At 41.7% G+C, this 25151-nt stretch overlaps 1 protein-coding gene across 2 annotated transcripts; it reads right to left on the bottom strand.

Moving 5' to 3' along the window:
* Window positions 1-9040: 9040 nt before the first annotated feature.
* MRPS33 (mitochondrial ribosomal protein S33) lies at window positions 9041-15100 on the bottom strand. 2 transcript variants are annotated; one of them, XM_064738026.1, is made up of 3 exons: window positions 14894-15100; window positions 12009-12262; window positions 9041-10010 (listed from the first exon to the last, which is right to left on the bottom strand). In XM_064738026.1, the coding sequence occupies exons 1-3, from the start codon at window positions 15014-15016 to the stop codon at window positions 9905-9907; spliced, it is 483 nt and encodes a 160-aa protein (XP_064594096.1). In that variant the 5' UTR covers window positions 15017-15100; the 3' UTR covers window positions 9041-9904. The 2 variants fall into 2 exon arrangements, with proteins under 2 accessions (XP_064594096.1, XP_064594102.1); XM_064738032.1 differs by lacking the exon at window positions 14894-15100 and adding an exon at window positions 13968-14071.
* Window positions 15101-25151: the final 10051 nt, after the last annotated feature.

The raw sequence follows: 25151 nt of genomic DNA, 5'->3' as shown, positions 1-25151 counted from the left end.
CTAGCTTTTGTGATCAATATAGGTCAAAATCAAATTACAACCTAGATGTGAAAGGCAGGTTTCTGCTATCAAATCTGTGGGCCACTGCCTGGTTAACTCCTGCAATGCAGCACAGCCAGTTTATCTGGTATGGCAGCAGGTAATGCAAATTTGTAAATGTAAACCTGCCACCTCCCACCAAACTCCTGGTTATGCACTGGGGTTTGATCCTCCTCAGAATTTTTAAAATTAATTTGATTTTAGGTGAAAAAACAAATTGAGCTGCTAAAAGACCAAGACTCTCCACCTAGGTTGCCCACCACCAGAACATTTGTCTGATCTAATCAACACCTGGACTTTCAGAGAACAATGTTTTAAGCAGTCAGTAAGAAAATGTGTATGTATATATGATTACCTGAGAGCAGCTGTCTCATTGTGAGCATTTGGACGCTTCATCTCTTCCCAAAAAAGAAAAAAAAAGAACCAAAACAAACAACCAAAACCAAACCAACCTACCAATTGAAAAAACACCAAAGAGCAAACAACAAAAAACTCCAAAATCCCAAACAAACAAACAACCCAAAAAACCCATGACAGATCACCAAAACTTGATAAGATCTTCATGAAATGCTCCAAAATGTGAATATCCAAAAGAAATATTAGATGAAACTTAATCTTGGTCTCCTTTACGCTCTTATATATTCCCAAGAGAAGACAGTATCTCAAAAAAAAAACTCCAGCCTTCCACTTTCTTAATCAAAACAATGACAAGATTTGCATATTGGTGTGATAATTGATATGTTTTTTTAAAGTGGTGTGAAAATTTGATACACCTTCAATTCAGCATGTCTGAAGTGCCCTTAAAATTTATCCAAATTTCAAAAACTGCTTAGCCTTTTCATGCACTGAAAAGACAGTATTTGTCCTGTAAATTGTAGCATTTGTTCTTGGCCCATACACATTTTAAAGTGCTGGTTTAAATTCTCACTCATACCAGCAGAAATACAGGTCTGGATAATTTGTAAAAACACAGATTCTAATGACACCAGTTGTGTTCCCTGTTACCTTGGACAGAAGGGGTGAAACAGAACAAAAATTAGGCTGTTGTCCAGAGTTCAGTCATTTTCTGATTAGTAGTCAGAATAATACACACCTAAGAAAATTGCTTTACTCTCCAGGAAAAGAATGTAGGAGATATTTTTAAGGATATAACCCAGATATTATTTTTTTCTTTTGCAGCTCTTTAGCACCTATAGCAGTTTATTATCTCTCCCACTCTAAGATATACTCTACATGTTTTCATTTTTCTAGGGATTGCTGTCTGATTGATCCACTTTGAGGCAATAGAAAAAAACAAGGCTGCTTTTTCCTTTTGGTTTTTTTTTCCCCCCCTTGTTCTTTACTTTAAACTTTTCCAGTACAGAGCATATGTATTGTTTCCTTTGGGACTTCCTGAAAACTAGTTCAGGACATTTATAATCTGCTAAACCTGAAATATTCATACTTTCAATGTGAAATTAGATAATATTCAGATGGTGATTGGAACTTTGCTGCTGAACACTCTTATCTGTGATTTTTTTCAGCTGATGGAGATTTCATAGCTCTTTGCCTCTGAGTTAAATACATGAGTAGCAGCAATGAGGATAGGTGGAGACTGCCAGTAAAACAGGAGTAGGGAAAACAAGGAAACAAAATGTGAATCCACCATATTTTTAACTCAGTTTTCATTCTACCATTAAAAGCAATGTTGAGCTAACAAGCTTTATTTTATATAAAAATAATAGCCTATTCTAGATTGAGACTTTGGGGTGCACCATGTGAGTGCTCTGCTGCTCTCACTCCTGCTTCCTGCCTTCACTCTTGTCCCTGTGGGGGAAACTGAAAACAAACCAACATTTATTCAAAAGCAGTGTAAATACCCACCTATGTGGCATTTGAAGGGCCCTCAAGTGACAGCAGGAGCCCTGAAACCACTGTGGGAAGGGAACAGAAGTGGCAGCCGGGGGAAAGGAAGGGGAGGGATGGGGTAGAAGATGAGATGGAGGGAGAATGCAGCCCAATAGACACTGGAGCAGAAGATGCAGCTCTCCTAGGAAACGAGAAGCAGATGAAAACAGGGAAACAAAGGAGCAAGGAACATTGGCTTTCCTGCCTGATGTACTTTACTGAAACCAAGACCACAACTCATGTTTGCAAAGATTAGTCTAGCCCCTCCTGTTCCTGTAGTATCCCTGGTCACTGCTTTAACACATTCAGCTTGTTCATATATCTGATTTCTGAGTCCTTTGTGTTGGACAGTGATAAGCTGATCAGCTTTAAGGACTAAACAGTGCTATATGTCTCACATTATTATTGCAGTGTGAATAATCACATTTTACAACTCAAACCCATCCCATTTAGGCACAAACCCTCCCCCTAATGCGACTGAGTGTGTTCCAAGAAAGGGCAGGAAAGGATACCACCTCAATCAAATCATTTTACTGTTCAGAAAATGACTATTCCAATTATGTTCCAGTCTTAGGATTTTCCTTCATAATACCCAGAGTAACTGAGCTTCCCCTGGCCTGACTACTTGCTATTATTTGAATCTCTAGCATTTCACAGGCATGTTGGTCACTATCTACATCTCTGATCTAATAGAAGTTTAGATACTAGCTTGCACCTTTCAGTTTCTAGCCTCTTCTCAGAGCAGAAAAAGTCCATGAGGGTTGGTGTTGGCCTGAAGAAAGGATATTTCAAGAGTTTAAAAAATCTAAATCAATAACAGGAATCAAATACAGAAACTGCAGCTTTGATGTGGGAGAGCAAGAACATGGTGACATATCAGGGCAATATTCCACATTGCTCAATTTCTCAGGGCAATCTTCCACATTGCTGGAGTTTTAAGAGTTATTGTTCTTCAGGAATAGGTCAGATAGGATGGATAACCTCTGTAAGTGAATGCTTTTATTGTAATACATGCATGTCTTACATGTTAAACATCAGAGTCTTTTGCTGACAGAGTCAGTATCACCATTCATAATGTGTCTTTGTCTTTTAATCCTCACTGCCACCAAGACAACACAAGCCTCACAGACATTTAGTCTCTCCTGTAAAAGAAAGCTGCTCACCAAGCAAGTGGGAATTAGGACAGTCTCCTAACCATGTTGCTCTATCCTCATTCCTGTGAGTATGCCCTTGGCCACAGGCAAAATTTCTGGTGCAGTGGTCAATGGCCTCTCATTGCTTTTGATGCTGTGGATTGCTTGAAGCTTGCAGTTCTGCTGAAGGCTCTTGGATGTGGTTATTCCTTTTGGATATAAGGAGACCTCTTTCTCTGGAAGACACATTTGTTTTGGTAAATGAGCACAAATTCTCTAACGCCCCTCTGGAGTGTTCTACATGACTATGCTGGATTTGGCTAGGGGAGGATTAATTTTCTTCACAGTGGCTGGTATGGGGCTGTGTTTTGGACTTGTGCTGAACACAGGGTTGATAATATAGAGATGGTTTTGTTATTGCTGAGCAGGGCTTACACAGAGCCAAGGCCTTTTCTGCTTTTTGTGAGTCTGGTGGGGGTGACTGGGAGGCTGGGAGGAGACACAGCCAGGACAGGTGACCCCAACTGAACAAAGAGATGTTCCAGACCATATGACATCATGCTCAATATATAAAGGTGGAGGAAAGAAGGAAGAGGAGGAAAGGAGGAAGGAGAAGGAGAAAAATAAAGGATCACATTTGGAATGATGGCATTTCTCTTCCCGTCACTGTTACATGGGATGGGGCCCTGCTCTCCTGGAGATGGCTGAACTCCTGCCTGCCCATGGGAAACAGTGAATTAGTTCCTTGTTTTTATTTTCTTGTATGTGCAGCTTTTTGCTTTCTCTATTAAACTGTCTTTATCCCAGCCCATGAGTTTTCCTCCTTTTATCCTTCCAGTTCTCTCCTCATCCCTCTGGGGTGGGTGTGAGTGCGTGGCTGTGTGGGGCTCGGCTGCCAGCTCGGGTCAAACCACAACAATGACTCCAGCTTAGGGCTTAATTTCATCTGATTTTTAAGTGGTTGGCATGCCTAGTCAATACCTTACTATCTCTCCTCAGAGGGCAATAATATTTATTAATTAACTTGAAGATGCTATCAAATAACTTGAGCTTGAAAATACAGAGACAGACCATGCCATTGGCCTTATTGGTGTCAGGCAACAGAGCAGTATTTTGGCAAACATCATAGCATATAAGCAGAAATAACTGCACAAGAAGAAAAACAAGGAGGCTACAGGGTTATTTTCCAGTTGCCAGTAACAACCCTGACATTCTGTAGCCTAATTCTCACTTTTCAGTTTATGCTGTTGACTCAGAAAGCATTTGTGAGGTTTAGAGCTCATGAACAACTCTTACCTACACATAATTAAAAAAAATGCAATGAACTTCCTGTTACCCAGCCAGGTCAATACTGAATGTAATACCCTCATAGCTTGTTGCTCCTCAGAAACACTCTGAGCTTGATGCTGCCTGTTGCACAGGCTCCTTTGCATGCAGGTATAGAAATTAGAAATGTCTCACCTTGTCCATAGTGGTGGCTGTTTGTAAGTAATTCACCCTCACCAGGTGCCAGCACAGCCTCTCATGGATGAGGCTCTCCCCGAGCCACTGAAGCTCTCTTCTCTGCAGAAACCTATGCATGGCACCCAGAGAGCGTTACACAGCTCTGATCCACGCGGAATCACAGATGCTGAGCTGGAAGGAACCCACAGGGATCATCAGATCCAGCTGGGGAATGTCACTGTGGAAGCCTTTGGCATGCACAGAGTCTTGGAGAGATGAGGATTTGTCTTTAAGAGGCCAGTATCAGCCAAAGGCTGGCATTGGATTTACCTGTACACAGAGGTAAATCCCACTGATACCAGTTGGAGATCCTCAGTATTTATGCAGCTTCTAAAGTGAGGCCACTTCTGGAGATGTTTTAAGCTGGAATCACATTTTAGAGATCTAGTTTTGAAAGGTGGGAGGCAAGTGACCCCACTCACTTTTATCCAGGCAAGACTGTAGTGGAAACAGAGGGATGTGCTGCACTCACAATGACATATTTGCAGCAACACAGCACTGTGTGTGGCAGTAGGATGGCTTTTAGACTTTCTGGACCTCAGGTGCTTTTTGCTCCTAAAACCATTAAAAGCCTATTTACTGAAGCAGCCCATGAGGCAAACATCAGACACACAGAAACAACAACTGAAGTGAGAGAGACCCTCTGAACTCTATGAAATATTTACAAACAGCTTCAGGAGCCCTGGGATGAAGTGAAGTACTTTCAAGCAGAGACAGAAAACCTAATGGATACAAAAATCCTTTTTTAGCTCTTGGTGAGATTTGTTTTCAAAGACCTAGCTATGATATGAGAAAATGTATTAGCTCATCCAGTCTGCCTCCTCCTGCTCCAGGAGAGAAGTGGTCTCAGTGTTATATTTTATAACACTTGGCTCAGCCCAGCTGTGCCTGACTCAGACAACATAAACCAAACCCTCTTCTTGGGAATCTTCTCAGTTTTTCTAAGTACTTCACTTTGTGGAATTTTCCCCAGTATTCCACCCAGAACAATTCAACACAGTATGCATAAAGACACTTTGATGTCATGATCATCGTGCTGTTGACTTCATATTTATCCCCTTAGACAGCCCTAAATAACTTCCCAGCCAGTGTGGTGGTGATGTCTCTCTAACATCTGTGTAGAGTCATGCTCCTCCCCATTTGAACACATTATTGCTGTGCTCTGCTGTGACTGAGCCTTCACAAGAAATTCTTTCAGATGTTTTCCTGTCTGTTCCTTCCTCTTTGTATTCAAGACATCATAATTGTAATAATCATAATTATTACTATTATCATTATTATTATTTTTATTTTTATTTTTATTATTGTACTTGAGGAAAAGGACATGGAAAAGAAAGAAGTGAAAAGGCAAAACCACATTTTTTCCTGCTACCCCAGCTGTGCAGGCACAGAAAGATCCATTTGAAATAGCTGACCTACACACATAATTCAAGTTTTACCTCTAGGATTTATGACAAGGGTATTTTTCTCATTTCTGCTTTCTCTTACTTGCCTCATACAATCCTTTTTCCTCTTAAAGTTTTATTAGAACCTTTGAGTTTTCCATTGTTGTTTGGACAGTTTAGAGAAATGATGCTGTACCTACAGGAGGTTAACCAGGAAGACTTTCTGCTCTCACACAACTCAGTATCAAGATGATGAACAGAAAATGTCCCCTTGAAGGATTTTCTTTTCAGAATCTGCTGCCAAAGGACTGTAGAAGAAGTTCCACAACCAGTTACAGAGGAGAACTGAGTTTAAGGAAATTGATCTGAGATCCCCATAGCATTTATTTTCCTTGCATATTATTCTTTCTGCTTTAAAAGAAAGAACACAAAACACAGTCATTACCTTATCAAAGCAGCCTTTCAAATTTGTGAATCTTTTCAAAAACATAAAATCATAAAACATTAAATTTGTGAATGTTTTCAGTCTTTGTTGATTTTTTAAAATTATCCTAAAATAGCCTTCAAACTCAAAGTGGTAGAGGAAGATGTACACAGATACTTCAAATTTTCAAAAATATTTATAGTTTAAGAAATAACTGTGATTTTTTTTTTAAATTTTTACTTTCTGACCAAATCAGGATTTTTTCATCATTTGACATGTTAAACATCTAAAGTAGAACAGCAAACAAAGGAACTATACCATACTTATATTATGTGTTAAAAATGTCCTCAGCTGTTGCATACACCCATGTCTCTGAACCAGCAGAGCTCCGAGTGCCACCCCAGGAGCCAGACTAAGCTGCCCATGGCAGGGTTCTCCTGGGGTAAACTCCCAGCCTGGAAGCAGCTTAACCTCATGACGCTGTTCACCAAGTGATCACTATTCTAATTTTACTCTTGGGGAAGCAAAGGCAAGCAAGACAAAGCATTTATCTAAAACCTTAGAGAAATTCAGGTGCATTCCACTCTGAGCTGTGTAAACCCAGCATGCTGTTTTAATGAGTAGTACAGACTTTTCCCACATTAGGAGAAACTTTGTTCAAGTTATTACTTTTCTGAGCAGAGCACAGATTTTAACAAACTGGTAGCTCTGCCAGAAAGCAACACTGAGGGTTTTTATTTTCTTTCCACCATTACAAAGTGCAGTCACATGCAAGTGAGCTTCTGCCTGTCTGCAGGGCTTGCAATAGTGAGAGGTTCTGGCAATAGCTGCACTCCCTATAGGATATATACAGCAACTGGGTCAGCCTGTTTACAAAATAGCTTGTGATTATCACAGCAGTGCTCAGCAGCTATGAATACATCATAGCAGAGTCTAATTAAAGACAGGCATAGCTAAAGCACTGCAAAATAAAGAAACAGGGGCCCTTAATGAAGCTGCTCAGGATTGGGAAGAGGTTAGTTTTCACTCTCAGTTAGCCCCTTGGAGGTCAGCTAACCAGGTTTATTCCAAACAAGAATTAAAACATACATCTTCTGAGGGCAGTCACTTCATTTCCTCAGGAAAAGTGACTTTTGTAACAAGACACAGCAGTTTCAATGGTGAAAAAAAATCATTTTAAGGGGAAAACTGAAAATAAAGATCTAGTTGAACTTGGTAATTTGTACATAAAATGGATGTACATAAAACACCATTATACCAATAGTTGTATAAAGCATAAATGTTCCTATCCTTATCCTTCAGAACATGGCCAGAACTCTCCTTCCTCCCTTAAATGCTGCTACTGCATTATACTTCTTGTGGTGCTTCAGGATTGACTCCCAATCTGTCTAGTTCCTGTGATTGATGAAATGCAGTCTTCAGGCCATGCCTATTCCCAAATGACAGAGCACAGGTTAGAAGGGAGGTAGGAAAGTGCTTATTTCTATCCCAGCTATGGAAAGGAGAAGGCTGTATTTTCTGGAACAAAATAGTTACGCTAATGCTCCCAGCAAGCAATGGATTATGCTAACACTAGGATATGCTCCAGTACTGGCTGAGTCATCATTATTTTAGGCTGAAACTTAGGAGAAGGGAAAACAGCCATTTTTGAAAAGACCAAGTTCTAGCAAATGAGTATTACAGAAGAAAAACCATGAAGAATTAGGCAAGGCAACCTCTCTTGTACTTTTTCAGAAAGAGGTTGGGTGTTTTTTCCTCCATCCATTTGCTTTTGTAAATGCTACACAAAAAAGGTGAAAATCAACGATTCATTCCATTTGTCTCTCATCTCCTACTTCACAGGCACTTCCATCAGTTTCATCATGTTGCACAAGTATTTTATGTGTTGCTATAAGTTACTCATAACCTAGTTTAAGACCATTCATACTTCCTTTACAGAACCACAATTCCCTTTTTGATGCATGCACACTTTTTGGTCCCTTGCGTGTTTATATTGTGAAAGCTTTAGGAGTTTTGGAGCACCAGAAGAGATGGTCTTGATTTTTCATCTGAAACAGCAGGGAAAACATTTTTATTTATCTTGGATTTAATTTTAGAAGGCACAAGGAGCTGTGCAGAGCTGCTGCAGTAGCTCTGCTGAAGAGGTTCAGAATGGGTCCTTATTTTCACTCCTCACAGTCCAAACCAGAAAGTGTCAGGCAGCAGCAATTTTTCTACTTGGATAATTCTCTTTCCTGCCCAGAATGTGAGTTCATGGTGCCCTTCTTCCCAAAGGTGTGTTCAAGGGAGGCAGACCCTTCCCCTCAGCTGCATGCTCATGTCCCAGGAGCCACAAACTTCTTGGCAGGCCCACCACAGGCTGCAGGTACTTCAGCACCAGACAGGTCCCAACCCACAGACAACGCACGGATGGAACACAAAAATGGCTTAAGAACATTACAGTTGAGCAGAAGTTGTAAGTTACTAATAGGATTTTAAATTAGAATAAGAGAGAAACTTAGCACTGCAGTACAGAGCAGTGAATATAAAATATTAACTTCTACAGCATTTGTTTGACTGTGGTGAGAACTCATGTACTTCTCCCACAACACTGCAGACTTCCTAAAATCAGCTTTTCTTAGAGCTTAGAAAAACAGGTAACATGAAGTAAGGACACTGAACAAGAGCTATGCAGCTCATCAGAAACACCTTTTAATAAAATCAGCACTTCTTCAATTAATAACCTTGGTGAGGCAGAGCTGTTGAGCTGTTACAAATTTACTTAGATCCACCAATGATTAATATTAGCAACCAAAAGAGCCTAGTGATAAAATCCCTACTGAATGCTAATAAAAATGTTCATTGTCTTAGGTAGTGTTTCATACATGTCTTCCAAGCAATCAGAATAAGTTTACTGTGAAAAATATTTAAAATTCTATTATTGCATGTAATAGTTCCATTATTATATGGATTTAGTTAATATTTCAGCCTCTTCTGTTGCAGTGTCTAAAAGTTTAGGGTACAATGAGAGTGCTGTGGGCAGGCAGTGGTTTGGGAAGTATTGTCCAGTGAAAAGCACAGAACAACAGGGTGCAACAGCAACTTAAAAACCTTAAAAAAAACTTGGAAAAAAAAGCACTAGAGCTACCTGAAATGAAACTAATTATAACAGATAAGACTGACAAGCAGCTGCAGCAGCAGGAATCCTTGGTTTTTTGTGGCCACACATAAAACAGTGTTGATATTAACACAAGAAAGTAAAACAGACAATGAAAGGCAAACAATTTCCAGATCAAGAAAAACTGAAATAGCTACAGGTGGTTTCAAGAAAAACACGGAGCACTTTTCCTTTTATTACTGTGCTGTAATATACAGTATATTTGAAGTATAGAAATTCAAAACCAGTAAAACTTCAAAGACCCAAGTGCATTCCCAAGGTGGAGTCCACAATTTCACAGTGTGTTTCCTGTGCCCCACACACAGCCCACATGCCAAGCCTTCTCCAGCCATTCCCCAGCATTTCCAGAGCAGTCAGTTACACTGTTCAAGCAGCACTATTTCTTCTTGAGAGCTCTCTTTCCTTCCCCCTTCTTTGGTTTTTCCTTCCCACGGAGCTTTTTCAATCGCCTCATCTCCTCCCTGAAGTCCTGATGCTCATCCCTAGGTGGGGGAGAAGGAATAAAGTTTATTCTTTTTCTTGGGATCCAGAGATATGAATTGATCTTTGAACTACATGCTAATGAAAAAAAAACAAAAATCAAAACTTTTTAACCGTGAAGTCCAAACTGAAGCTTGCTGCAATGTATTCCATGTCACTGCTGAATAATAACATGAGAGATTTCCTCTGACACTTCAGAATTAACAGGGTTGCCCTTTTCAGCAACAAAGGGTGTGTGCACATGTGTATTATTTCAATTGCATTTTTTGATCCTCTTTGCTTAAATGAGCAGTAAAATGCAAAAACCAGCAAGAGACAAGAGTAAGATTTTCCCCCTTGTTATCCAGCCCAGCAGTGCAGGCAGAGCACATTGTGCTCCTGTGTTCAGGCCATTAGCTCCTGGGGAAACAGGGCCATGCTAAGCAGTAATTACAGCACATGGCACTGCTCTCAGGTGACTTCAGGAATGAGCTATGGAGATGGCATCAGTACTGGGAGAATCATAATAAGAGAGTAAAATAGGAAGGAGGATGAAGGGGTTGACAGGGATAATTAATCCTCAATCACTTTCTAATAAATTCTATTAATCTGTCCCCATATTTTTTAGTGCAAAGTGATTTTCAAAAGTCACAACTGCATCCAATGTGGCCTAAGATTGCTGCACTGCTATTTTTAAACACAACTTCTCTAAATAGAAACAAAAAGCTTGTGATTTATAACCAGCCCCATTAGTCTATGATTCTTCATTACATTTTTTTTTTCTTCTTCCAACTCTCTGTATACAGCTAGAGAAGGAACTTAATAGGGGAAGGAGAAGAGTGAAGAACATCAGCTTCACATTGAGGCTTTCTGTGTAAACAAACAGCCAGTCTAGGAAGTGTTGGCACACCTACCTAAAGCAAGAGCATCCTGAATGCAATCCTTGATGGTTAGTATTGTCATACTAGCAATCTCTTTTGACTATACAGGGTTTGCAGTCTCACTTTTAAAGATTTTTTTAGAGCTACCTGATTGAAGTGAAAAAACTGCATTTGACTCCTGCTGATGTTTTTCAGCAGTACAATTCTCCCTGATACAGACTGTGGGAGTTAATTTAGAAATTAGACAACTGGTTTGGATGAAGTGGGAATTAACAAGACTATTTAAATCACATTTGAATTTAATTTAATTTATTTTGAAGAATAAAAAGGCCCTCTGGCCTAACAGAGACTTTCTGTCTCTTCTAAATTTCACTTATTAGCTACTGAATGACAGAAATATATGGTAAGTCTGGTGTTAACATCACCTCTTTGTAGCACATTCATTTGCCATATTCAGAACTACAGATGCATCTCCTGTCTATCAGAAAGGTTTCTTCTCTTCCCCACAAAGCAAAAGCAGGAACTATTTCTTAGGTAACTGCTTGCCCACAACTAAACCTCCAGTCTTTCTCACAAAAGCTTCCAATTATGATAAAAGTTAGCCAGCAGTCACTTTTGCTCTTATTGCCCTCAGTGCCAACAATCAAGTGCCTACTTCCATATGCACCATATTTAGAAGGAAACACTTCCCTTGAGGAAAACTATCACTGTGTCCTCTTTGTCACCATCCAGCCCCAAGGTGGTTTTATTACCTTTGTTCCCTTTCTGTCATGATTCGATCTGTGTATCCTCATTCTCTCCAAATGGCTTGTCCCAAGCTGCTTCCCTCCTCCCCCATGTCAATCCTCTAATTTCTGCTGATTCATTCCCCAATCTCCTCCCTGGACCCCTGTCAATCACTTGGCCTCCCATCCCCTCTTTCTAGAACCTTCCAGCAGGGGCGTCGAGTGATTGGTCGGAGTTCAGGGCCCTCCCTCAAAATTTTCCCCAATTCATTGCCCCCATGTCTATCTCCCCAGTTTCCACACCCCAAGTTCTCCCCACTGGTTATTCTGTGAATCCCTCTCTTGTTTCCATCCCCCTGCAAACAGCTGGAACAAGACTCCCACCCACCCCTTTCCCATCCCACCCTCCAAGCACCTGTAGAGGCCGAAGTAGCGGAGTTTCTTCATGAGGGCGTAGTAGGTGTTGTGAGGGGGGTACCAGTTGTGCACCTCGTCCCTCTTGGCCAGGGGCTGCTCGCTGAACAGCTTCACCACCTTCATGGATTTGGAGTCCGTGGGCCTGACCACGTCGCCGAATATCTGGGCGCTGAGGCGGGCCATGCGCAGGGCGTAGCTGGAAACGTTGGACATCTCCCCTGGAGCACTGGGCACACACACAGATGGACCTTCCTGCAAAAGCAGACACACAGCTCTTCACCCAGCTCACAGCAGAACCAGCTAGCCCAGATTTAAGGGCAAACAAAGGAATGTATCATACACTGAGCACTCATTTGACATCACACATTCCTTGCAAAAAATCAGTCTAATACTTTAGCGTGTAATCCTGCTGATAAAGAACATCTGCATAAATCCATGTCACAGACATCTTTTATGAAAAATCCTTTCCTTAGGATTTTTCCTCCTGAGAAGCTGCGAGGCCTCAGGAACAAAATGCAAACAATGATTAACTGCTGCTGTGGAATGCAACAGGTGCATCTGTGATTGGTCTCATGTGGTTGTTTCTAATTAATAGCCAGTCACAGTCCAGCTGGCTCTGTCTGGTCAGTCACAAGCCTTTGTTATCTCTTAGCCAGCCTTCTGATGAAATCCTTTCCTCTATTCTTTTAGTATAGTTTTAATGTAATATATATCATGAAACAATAAATCAAGCCTTCTGAAACATGGAGTCCACATTCTCGTCTCTTCCCTAAGACCCCTGCAAAGTGCACCACAAATTCAGGGACAATTCCCAGCCTACAGACAGCAATACCAACCATGGAAGTGCACTGCACCACAATTTACCATGGCTAGCATGGTTTATTAGCAGAAATCACTCAGCTTGCTCAAGACAACCCTTAAACTCCATCCAAAGGAACAATTACAGTGTGAGCTCTGCCAAAAACTGCACCTGTGTGATACCACCAACTGCTGCACAGGGTAAGGCACCATTTGAACATACAGAGAAAATGACCTGGGAAGTTTTTCCTCATGGAAGTTTCTCACCTTATTTAAAACATTGTTATAATCCATGTAACAATGGACTATAAACAAATCATGTTTCTTTGCATGAATCACACAGATCTTTCCCAACTCAATTCCCTCCCCTTGATCATCTCCATCTGCTTTTTCTCCATTCTCTTTTCAGTCTCTAATGATACCTATTCTTTTTAAGAGGAAAACAGTAGTTTTTCCATGCCAGATTCTTTTTTCCAAGAAAATAAATCAGCAGCTTCCCTGCTTATTCTCTTTCAGTCATCTCTCACCTAAAAAACTCTGCAACAAAAATGCCCCAAAGACAAAACCATTGGTATTAGGCCACCAGACACATCCATTCTGCTAAAGTAGCATAAGAAGGGTTTTCTCTCAGTTTTTCTAATCCTCCCCATTTTAAGTCTTCTTTACTCTTTCTTTGCAGGATTGGTTGTAGTAGACAAATAGGAATCCCATAATCCTGTATTTGAAGTAGTATCTTGTCTCTGCTTTGCCTTTTTGAATGACTGATAACATAAGTCTTCAGACAAATTAAGCAGGTTCCTTCAAGAGCATGACACTGAGGTAAAAGTTTAAAAATCTTGTTTTAAAAAATATTGCACAGGTGATTCCAGAATATGAGCATAACAAATTAAAAATCATGGATAAGAGCAATCGTCAGGACAGTGCTAAGTCCACTTCAGTGTGATTACACAGAGCCTGTTGTTTAATAACACAAATTTGGAGCATTCATAATCTCACATACATATATGTGCTCATTCGAGGACCTGCTTTGATTTACTCCTGTTGGCAAAGCACTCTAAAGGAAGCAGGAAAAAAATCAAGCATGAAAATAATTCAAGTAATTTGAGAAGAGAGAATAATGGTGAAAGTAACAAAAGGGAAGGCAAAGCATCAGAGAGACCTTGAGCTAAGGCAGCAGGCCTAGTGTGAGAACACAGAAGCTCTTAAATGATTGCAGGGCAGCACTTCAACGTGAGCATCTATACAGGGGGAAATAATCACGAAATTTTGGTAAATCATCTCTTTCAAAACAGCCTGTTCTAATTCCTGCATTCAGAGACAAAGCAACAAGCTGTCCCCCAAACTCTTCATCACAGGACTCCAAAACTGTGTCTTTATCACAAACACACAACTTGCTTAATCTTTACTTACTCCAGCCTTAAAATAAAAACACCTTTAGCTCCTGAATAACGCAAATTTGTGGTCTGAATAACCTGATTTTCACTTCTGACTCTCTAAAGAATCGTAACACTCCAAGCTGAGGCTGGAGACCTCCATTAACCCTTGCCCAAGTAAGAACACTTGGGAGAGAAGCGAAGCAAAGGCTGCAGACTCCCAAAGCTATCCATAGCCTGTTCTAGGGTGATTCTGTGAGATGTCACATCTGTGAGACAAAAGAGTACTTTCGTTTTTGTCACTTCCAGCAATGACATCTCCAGCATCGCCACTCGGAGCTGGCACACCTAAACCAAACCCAGCGCTCCGTGCTGCCGCTCCACAGCTGCCGGCTCCCTGCTTCCCCCTGGGCTGGCTCATTCTGTATTCCCGATCCACCCGCTTGTTTCGGAGCGCTCCCTTCTCACTGGGAACACGCCAGGAGAGCGCTCATTCCCCAGGAGCACGGGGGGAAGACCAGGCCGCTATGGAGCTCAACCCGCGGCGGGCCCTCAGGCCGGGCCGGTCCCGCTTCCCTGTGGGACGGGAGCGCCGGGACGCGGCCGAGAGCTGCGGCTCCCGGGGACACGGCCCGCCCGGCACCCCGGAGCCCAGACCCCGGAGTTCAGACCCGGAGGCCGGAGCTCGGCACCCCCGTTCGGCCCCGCTCACCCCGCGCTGGGCCGCGGCCGGAGGAGCGGCGGCGCTGCCGGAGCGGAGGTGGCGCGCACGGGTGACGCGAGGGGCGGGACGGGCGGCCGAGGGAGGGACCTTCCTCCTCCTCTTTCTCCTCATCCTCCTCTCCCTCTGCTCTTCGTCCTCCTTCCCCGCTTTCTGTGGGGCTCGCCAGTCCTCGCTATGGTGGAGCCACGGAATCACAGAATATCCCGAGCTGGAAGTGACCCTCAAGGATCACACCACGAGGGGCCCGCACCTGACCCTCAAGGATCACACCATAAGGGGGTCACACCCTCCTTGCGCCAAGAACAAAACCTTTTCGTTGTAACTCCCTTTCTTTCATTTGTTTCCCTCCCTGTTGTAAGCAGCTTTGGAGTTATAGGCGTAAATCTAATAAGTAAATGAGAAGAGTGGTTATCCTCGCGAAAAATGCGTATTTTATGATTGGTTTTTCGCAAATATTAAAATGAATATGATATGTGCTGTGTTAGAAAGTAATGCTGTATAAATTCCTTTAAGTAGTGTGTTAAATATGGTTTTGGGTTATAAAAAATGTTAAAATAGAAACTATGCTATGTAGGATAGTTTTTTTAAAGAAAGGACTTGCACTGAGATAGCAGCCACAGGACACCTAAATCTTTCAGAGAAAATGAATTTATTGCTCTCTTATCAGAAGAAACAAACTTCTTCCTGTCTCAAAGGCGCCATTAGGATTCAGAGGAAGAAGCTGACACTGACCAGACAGAATCCTGTGTTTGAATGGAATTTATGCATCATGTAAGAAATGTATGAATATGCAACAGGCTGTTGTTTTTAAGGGTTAATCCTCTGTTAATGGGTGTCCTTTTTCGGGCTTATGCTGCCCAGAAAAAGGTAACCAGACGTCCCTAACTCTTTGTCTGTATTGTCTCATATTGTCCTAATTGAAATTGTCCAAATTATTATTACTCTAATTGTATTACTATTTTTATAACCATTTTATTACGATTAAACTTTTAAAATTTTAAAAACAAGTGATTGGCGTCTACATCGCCATTAAAAGGATGACAAGTCTACACAGAGCCTTATTCTTTGGTTTTGCCAGGGAAGGGTGGTGTGAGATGTCCACAGTGACATGTCCAGTCAGCAGCCTCGCTCTATAAGAACATGTGCTCAGGTTAATAAAACCAAGCTGGCTTTACTCTTGGGAGAAGGCATGAGTTTAGACAGAGAGCTGGAAGCTGGGTGTCTTCACTCTTGACCAGGCTGCAAATCGGGATAAATGTCAAAATCTAGTTTTAATGAAAAGAGATGAAAGGGAGAGTTTGGGAGCCACAAATGTTTGTCATTCACTGTGTTTCCAAACCGCTTTGAGAGATTGTGTATCTACTCCAAATTCAGGGCTCATGTACTCCTTGCCAGTCCTTACTCTCATTACTTTTGCTTCCATCCTGCTGCTTGTTTTCGAAGATGGTTATTCAGCTGCATAAATATATCTCCCTTGGCAAGTTCACCTGTGCAATCTCAGTCTTTCAGCACCAGCGTCCTCTTGGTCTCTAGCTGCTGGTGAAGGTGGTGAGCTGGTGGCTCACCTTTGTGCCCCAAACCTGGGGTGGGGTGTGTGCCATGGGGAGCCCCTGGGTGTGGGGATGGGCACCTGACCCTGCCACGCTTCCCCTGGCACCTCTGTGGCCACTGCCAATCCCACTGGAGATGAGCTTTCCCAGGGCTTGATTTATGCTGATTTTTAATCAGTGCCAGGAGGTGCTAAATCAGACTCCGGGCAAACATCTGAGTAAATGACAATTATGTGATTGCATTTATATGCCAAACGTGTAATGCCATCGAAGGAGCAAATTGGGTTTGTCTGGCTCGCCCTGTTTTCTAGAAGAGCAGATTCTGCCAAGCATTGAGTAAATTGTTATTCTGTCATCCTTCCTTAATTAATTTTCTGTCACCTTTTCCATGCTTGTCACAGGCAGAGCAGCCTCATGGCCTGGGCAACCCAGTCCTCTTTCTTGTCCTTTTTGGATATTGGCATGACCCTCTAATTTCATTTATATTCCTGATCTAGTGGAAGGTGTCCCTGCCCATGGAAGGGAGGGGTTGGAACTAGATGATATTTAAGGTCCTTTCTGACCCAAGCCTTTGTATGATTCTGCGATTATTAAGAATTAACATTCATGGAATTTCTTTAGCCAGTTATTCAAACACTGTCATATAAAAGTTCTGTAGATATTCTAATTTTAAAATGTTTGCTCTAGTAAATCTTGCCAACCAATTTCATTACTGACTAATGGATGGAAAAGTGCTTCTTTTTTCTTTTCTTTTTCTGCAAGATAAGAAAAATGTCTCTTCCTTAATATTTCTAAGGAGGAAATAAAGGTTTTTAGCATTTCTGCCACTTGTGTGTTATTTTACCATCTCTAGACATACACTTCAGCATTATTGCACCCCTCATTTTACTGTCTGTAGTCACACCATTTATGCTTTTTCTGTAGTCTTCATATTTTGTATGAACAGAACATTTTTTCCTATATTTTTGCCTTTCTACATTATTCTATACCATGCTTTTAACTTCTGAGTGTTTCCTTCACCCTGCTGCTGAGACAAAGTCATCCTTCAGCCAAAATTGGCCATTTTGTTAATTAAGCAATCATGACTTTATGGAGTAAGATCATAAGTATTCTCATTTCCATATCTATCTCTATTTTTGAATCGCAATTTTCTCGTCATTCCTCCCATCTTGATGGAGAAGGTCTCTCCTAAGCTTCAGAGTGTGTGTGTGAGAGAGAGAGGGTGGGGGGGGGGAGAAAGAGAGACAATTTCCCTCACTGGGACTGTCCTTTGTCCTTTTTATAACAACTGTCCTTGCTATAATCAAATTATGATTGTTGGCTCCTAAACAAACACCCCCTTTTTGTTCTGTGATTAAGTTGTTTAAACACTGAGTTCAAAAATACTCCTTCCATGCAGACTGGATTAATGTCTGTCACAGAAAAGAAGTTTTTGCAAGGTGTAATGAGGCTTTTTCCTCACACAGCTCCAAACTGAGCACACTTCTGGTTCACTGGAGGGATCAGCAGCCTGATTCTCTGCAGCCAGCCCCACTCCATTCCACATCTCCTCAACAGGGTTGTTTGGAACAGGTTACTGTCTCTGCATCTCTAAAATAATGGTGGTGGTTTTGTATGCACTCTTACCTTCTCAGTCTTCAAATTTCTTTATGTTAAAGGATTGGGGCAAAGTATTTTAATATTGCATTTTGGTAAATCATTCTGCCTGATTCAGTAGTTACATCAGCTCAATCTCATTCCTCCTCATCAATGAAAATATTTTACTTACATGTTACCCACGCTCTGAAAACTGGCATATAGACCACTGGAAAACATCTTCCTCTTTCCCTCAAAATAGGGAAAGTTTCCCTCAAAATTGTTGCTGCCTATACTTGCAGGCTCCAGCATGGCCTGTTTGCTGTGGTGGAAGCACAAGCATGAAAAGGTCTGCATTAGTTAAATATTTCTGCCTTTTTGCTCAGTTGTTTCTCCTGTCAGCCATTCCTGTTATTATTATTAAATCAAAGTAAGAGTGTGCACTTACAGGAGCCTATTTATGTCACTGTAGCACTGTTGTTGCTGTGGTTATGAGGAGAATTGCTTGCAGAGCACCCAGCCAGGGTTAGCGTGCCAGTGAGGCAGCACACAGACACTCAGGGTGGAAAATCAGGGTCACAGCAGTCAACAAAACCACAGCTCAACACATCTGCAAATTTGCAGAGACAGAGAATGATCTGGTTTGTAATCCATGGACCCAAAAAGTCTTGCTCACCTTATCTGTGTCTCCCTGTATTCTGCCAGGGAGTGTAAACTCAACATCCCCACCCCAAGGTCTTCCCAGTCCAAATGAGACTTGGCATGCTGAGGGAATGGACGGTTGCAGCAGAGACTGATCCTTCCATCAGACAGGAATGGGTGGGTTTGTGATGAGCTGAATTCGATGGAAATGCTGTTAGATCCTCCTGAGCTTTTTGTTGCAAGCAGAGCAAAGTGTTTGGACTTGTTAGCAATTATTAACAAGGAAATCAGTGGGAGATGGGTGAGTGAAAAAGCTGAAAACCCTAGAAAGGAGTTAAAGGAGAGTGACATGGGGTAGAAGACAACATGGGCATTCTCTGTACAGGGCCTCTTGTGGAGGAAAGAAATGAAGGGAGTGGAGAGGCATTCATGGAATACATGCAAAGCAGCCAAAAAAAGAGGAAGAGACCTTATGATAAAGTACAATAAAGACCCTTTTACAAATAGTTGGCAGTAATTTTGTCTGGAGTTATATTTTTTGATCAATAGTGATCTGTTTATCTAGTTAATTCATCTTGTGTATGTATTTTATTTATAACTGAATGACAGCTTTAAGGCAAAATTTTGACAAAATGCAACGCTTGATCCATTGTCTGTTCTGAGAAGGCAAAGGTATACCCAGAAAGAAAAAAAGATCCTGGTGACAGTTTGCTCATTGGTGCTTGTTTATTGACATTTAGAGGAAAGCAGAGTCTGAACTTGTAGCATTTGATCTTGGAAATGAGGCATTTGAGCAGTACCTGTATGACAAAGTGATCAACTTCACTCCTAAGTCTTGTGCTTAGAACTACAGTGCTGTAACATGATCTCTAACATTTTCTTGCTATAAATACTGACATAAGGGAACAAAATCATCTGAGTAAGTAGAAGAACCCTCTGAGCATTTGGTAGAACTGCATTGGCTACATGCATGCTTAGAAATTATTTGTTATTCATTATGTGTTCATGATTAATTGTCAAACTTCAACTGTATTTTGTTGCACAGCGATTCGTGCTGAGCCACAGAGACATCTGAATTTCAAATCCCTCCGGAGAGGATGTGTAGTGTTAAGAGACTGACAGACTTTGGGTGGGCATTTGAAGGATATTTTGACTTTAAAGTAACTCATCAAACTAACGCTGAAATGGAATCCACAAAGATGTCACTATTAAGCACTGCTGCTCCAGCTATCCAACGCTGGGAACACTTGGGAGGGAGATGCAGCAGAAGAGGAAAACAGAAATTATTTTTCAAAGCCAGTTGGCATTTTGAGTTTATTGCTTTCCCCAACAGTCAGGCTGTCGAGGCAGCCTTCCCTCCCCCTGGGGAAGGAGAGCCAGTGCCTTTGTCTCTTGTGCAGTGCCCTCGGAGCGATGCCTGGGATGATGTTGGCAGTTCTGCAGGGGAGCTGCAACACAGCCATCTGTAATGGGAGAGGAGCTGTCCGGCATGGCAGGCACTGCACATGAGCAGGCAAAGGATGCTGTGCATCTCCACACACTTCTGTGTTTGTCATTCAGACTGACTACTTTGGAGTTCAACAATATGTTATAAATATATTGTCATGGTCAGGGATAGATTTCAATGAAGCACTTGAGGCTGAAGAGAGGGGATGTTTCTCAGTGGTTAGATGAAGGGTTTGGGAATGGGAATTGTTGAATCTTGGGAGGTTTTTTTGCAGCTCGATTGCTAACTCACCGAATGACCTTGAGCAAGTTAATTAACCTATCTGCCATTTCAGCCCTCTGTAAACTGGGGAAAATAATGTCTGCTTCAGAAATGGGTTGCGAAGATTAATTGATTCTTAGAAATGCTTCAGCTTCCCCTTGTGGAAAACACTACAGAAGTGTTGTTGTTACTTTACTAACAACATGCACATAAAATTTTTAAAGGCAACAGTAACAAAGACACATCTTTTTTGGCTGGAACAGAGGATTGCAGAGGGGAGGAAAAAAAAAGGAAAAATATTAAAATGACAGAATCAGCAAAAGAGAAGAAATAATGAAGACATCTGGCTCACTGCTGATAAAAGCTCTTGTAGTTTCTCTTCCATCATTCCTTGCAACACTCATCTGAAAGGACATCCACCAAGGCTTTCAAATGGGGTCAAAAAGCTGTTCATCTCTAATTCTGTTTGACCAAGTGTGAAAAAAGAGTGAATAAAAATGTTCCAGCAATAGAATTTTCAGGAATAAATCAATCTCTTAAACATAAAATCCAAGGAGATGAGTTGGGTCTGTTTGAGTTCACATTTCTGTTTCTTCAAGCTGAACTCTTCTCAAGATACTGTCCTGGATCTAGACCCCTTGGGTTTGTGAGCTGGTGGTTGCCCTGAGTTTCAGCAGACTTTGGTTTTGTATATTTCTGTATGTAGTTTGAATAACTATGTATTCTGTATATAGTTGACCTCTATGGCGTATTTCGATGCAGATTTCTCTCCATGTTTTCCTGGTTTAGGTCCCTCCTTGCCGTAGGATATCTTGACCAGTGCTGATCACAGGATTCCTCGTGAGGTCTTTGGGAGCACTCTGGGTAGCCACTCTGGCTGCCTTGATTTCTGAGTCAGCAGATTGTTCCAAGATCTGGTTTGACTCCCAGATACCCAGTAGTGCTCTTTGTAGACCTAAACATCATTGATCAAACTGAGTGTTTGAAGGCAGAGTTGTGGAAACAGATAATAGTTTTGGTTTTAATTTGGAGTTCTTCACTGTAGTCCTGCTGGGTGACAGGAGACTGCTGCTAGTTTTGTAACCAGAGCTGCTCTCTGGTTTAGAATTTGCCTGTCTAGAGAATCATAATCAATCCTGCATGCACTTCTCAGCCTCAGTTGCTTCAGCCTGTAAGAAGCATTCTACAGAGGCTTTTCCTGGTTGTTTTTTCTCTCTGACCTTGCTAGTACCCAGGCTGAGTAAGTCATGCTCCTATGCATGCTTTCTGGACATTTGTTCCCTTTTTCCTCAGAAAAATTCCTTCTTCAGATTTTATTTCTGTGAGTCCCAAATTTCAGGGGTTTTTTTGTTTGGCTTTTGTTTGTTTTGTTTGTTTGTTTTGTTTTGTTTGTGTTTTTCCTTTGGGAAATTTTGTTTCTTAGTCCTGAAACGTTATTTTTCTGGAAACAAGTAAATTCTTGTAGGCCAGTTTCTCTATCTTGGACAATCAGAGTATGGTCACTGAAGCTTGGTACTCCCCATGGTTTCTTGTTTGGTGGCCAATGCAGCAAAGGGGAATAAATGCCTGCCTTTTGTTGGGAATTTAGCTGCTAGAAAATGGAAAAGTACAAAACCATGGCTAATTCCAAGTCCTGCACCTGCACAGATAACAGTGTCCTTGGGCCTAGCTGTGGTATAATAACAAACAGTGAAAGAGACATGAGAAAAGAGAGTGTAACCCCTAAGGAATGAGGAAGAGTTAATGCTATAGTTTAACCAATAGATTGCCTGGCTTACAGAATATTCATAAGCTTATTATTTGCTGTATAAGTGTTTGATACTTTCTTCAATAAACGGGACCAGAAAGACCTGAGGGACCGGGACCGGGACCGGACCGGACCTGACCTGAAGGGCCTGTGATGAACCAGCTGGTGTCCTGGTCCCCTTCCTTCGACAGCCTTTCATGGCCCAGCAGTTCTCACTGGGACAACTTCAGAGGACGAGGTGTAATTGTGATACCACAGTTCTGAAGCATGAGGTAGGGAAATGAACTGCACAAATAGATGAGCTCTGAAGAACCAACTGCTTTATTTTGATGCAAATGTACTCGGTGATAATAAATGAAGAGAGATAAATGCAAAACTGTTGAAGATGGCAGCATGCTTGTGTCTAAATAGAGAGTTTATCATCCTAGATGTCAGCTGCTTTTACAGCAGCACACAATGTATTTTAATATACCTTTTTAAAAAAAAATATTTAAATGAAACTACTCTGCTGGGACTTCAAAGTCTAATAGAATAGGTGGAGACTGAAGTCTTGCTTCTGAGTCTTGTTCCAAAATGCACTGCTTTTAGAGAATATAATTTTTCCAAGCAGGTGCTGGTTTTTGTTTTGCTTACTGGTTTTCTCTCCAGTTGCTTCTGTGATGTCTTCTTATGATCTATGAATTCTGATTTTTAATCAATCATTGTCCTTCTTTTGTGACTAAAAGAAGCAATTAATTTAATTGATATCTGAGAGCAAATCACAGGTGTGATACACTCACTATGAAAAACCGCATTGTGCATCTACAAAGGCTGTGGCACTGTCTTTCACTGCATTAGCTCTCAAAACACTGCTGGTAGAAACCACGTCCAAAAATCTCTCTGGGAATGAACAACGTATTCTGAAATCTTTCAGAAGTTTAGGGAAGGTTGCGCAGTGTGACTTGCCAGGTCAAGCAAACTAACAGTACTGCAGATACACCTTTACATTAGGCTGCCTAGATGAACTACAAATTGATGCAGTACAGAAAAAACAGAATTAATCAGACTTTAATATATTGAAGATCAATGTGTTAGATGTAACTTTAAGAATAAAAGCACTTCTTCCCAAATATGCTTATTTTTGGCAGACAGAGGTCTGAGCTTTTGCTCTCAGTCAGTACTCTTTGGCCCTAATATTCATCTCTGCCATCCTGGATTCTTCTTGCTATTTCTATGAGAGTCACAAGATCTATGAATTTTAATGAAGTGATATCTCCTGTTTTCAGCTGAGCCCAATGGTGGTGATGTTGAGAACCATCTTGCTTTCTTAACTGGCTTTGGGCAGCAAGTGACCTTGCTGTACAACTCCTGCATTCAGAGCAGTGTCACCTTCCCACTGCAGCAGGCAAGGGGATTTTCCTGCAGCAGGATTTGGGTGGGAGCCTGAGCTTGATGTATCCAAAAGGGAAACAGGGGGAAGCAGAGATGGGCTTGAAGGAAGCAGCAGTCCTCATAGCAAGGCTTTTGGGGAAACAGGTCTGTTGGTGTGGAAGCCTGTCCAGCTCAGAGGAAAAGGATCTGTAGAATATGAAGATGTTGACTGCCAAGCTGGCAAGACAGTAAGCAGGACACAGAGTGGCTGCTGTGCTCTCAGAGAGCAGCAGACTGGAGCGGAATCTCTGCTTGTGAAACCTGGGGGGGCTAAGATCTGTTTTTCGTTGTAGGGAGATGAATTTGAAAGAGCCTTGAAGGCTAAATATTGCCCATGTGCTTTAGTGGAGTTGTCTCCCAACAGAATTTCTCTTTCAATAGAGGCTGAAACCTGGGCAGCTTAGGCCTTTTCTTTTTCTTTAAACCTTTCTTGTTTCTCCTCTGTTATTGGAAGCACTTGAATGTTTACCCAGGACTCAAGAGACCTGAATGGCTTTCCTGAGTATTTGACTTTAGAACTCAACGTGTCAAACGCTGGATCATGGCATGATCATGGCATGATCTACATTTAGTGTTGGAACCCAGGGCATCCCTCTGGCTGCCCTGGAGGGCTCGAGCCCCTGGCAAGGAGCTCAGAGACCTTGGCACAAAGCCAAATACACCTGTGCCTTTGATTTTAACCCATGGAGAAAATTACCAACTTTCTGTGAAGATTTACAAGCCATGAGAGTTTAAGTAGAATGATGGTTAGTTTGTCACAAGGTAGAAAAGTAGAATTTTGGGGTTTTTAGAATGAGGGTTCAGAAGCCAAGGTGGAGGGATTTGGGCGTGCCTTGTCCTTCTTCTTTCTTCTTCTTAGCCTCCATCTTCTGCTGTGATGGTGGCACTTTTGGGTTGGTTTAGAGTAGAAACACACTGTCTAACATAGGTGATAGGTATTGGAAAATTATTGTAAATAAAGTACACATCATTTTTAGTATAAAAAGATAACACCACCTCTGGGGCAGTCGGTGTGCCATGAACTGACCTGCCAGACAGATCTCAGCAGGTCAGAAAAAGAATGTAATAGATAACAGAGAATAAACAACCTTGAAAACCAGAACCTTGAAAACCAGAACCGAAGAATCCTGACTCCATCTTCCATCTTGGGCCTGGGAAAAAAAGACTTTCCAACACCTGGGGGTCATCTTGACCACAGAAACCCTGAGAATTTAGGTCCTACCACATGGCTTGTGGAGGGATAGAATGTAAAAAAATAAAGACAGTGCAGAAGGTAATCTCACCCCTGAGGAGTTGCAGCTGCACTAATTACCAAAGATTAGGAACAGGCCTGCCCTTAACAAGCCACAGCTGTGTCCAATGAGGGTGAGTGATATAAAAGAGTGGGTTAGCTAGATGAGAAGGGAGTTGAAGTTTGTTGGTTGTGCTGTGAAGAAGTCAGTGCTGTGAGGAGATGCCCATGAGAAATCACTGAGAAGGTATGGGACTTTTGTAATAAGATGACAACACTGGCTGAAAGCACTAAAGCTGCTGGCAATGCCCTCAGAGGTGAAGCAGTATCTCCCAAGTCCTTCTGCAGTTTAGCACAGTGCCCACACACACTCAGGCTTAGTG

This window comes from Zonotrichia leucophrys, chromosome 1A (genome assembly GCF_028769735.1).
Source record: "Zonotrichia leucophrys gambelii isolate GWCS_2022_RI chromosome 1A, RI_Zleu_2.0, whole genome shotgun sequence".
NCBI lineage: Eukaryota > Metazoa > Chordata > Aves > Passeriformes > Passerellidae > Zonotrichia > Zonotrichia leucophrys.
The sequence above is the reverse complement of the archived record's forward strand: the minus strand, read 5'-3'. Positions and strand labels throughout refer to the sequence as shown.

What these genes read in the sequence shown, in the direction of transcription:
- MRPS33 (XM_064738026.1), bottom strand. Translation starts at nt 15,016, where the DNA reads ATGAGGAGAAAGAGGAGGAGGAAGGTCCCTCCCTCGGCCGCCCGTCCC. An exon ending in CGGCCGCGGCCCAGCGCGGG is followed by an intron (nt 12,263 to 14,893) that starts GTGAGCGGGGCC and finishes CTGCTTTTGCAG; the next exon opens with GAAGGTCCATCTGTGTGTGT. An exon ending in CGCTACTTCGGCCTCTACAG is followed by an intron (nt 10,011 to 12,008) that starts GTGCTTGGAGGG and finishes TCCCCCACCTAG; the next exon opens with GGATGAGCATCAGGACTTCA.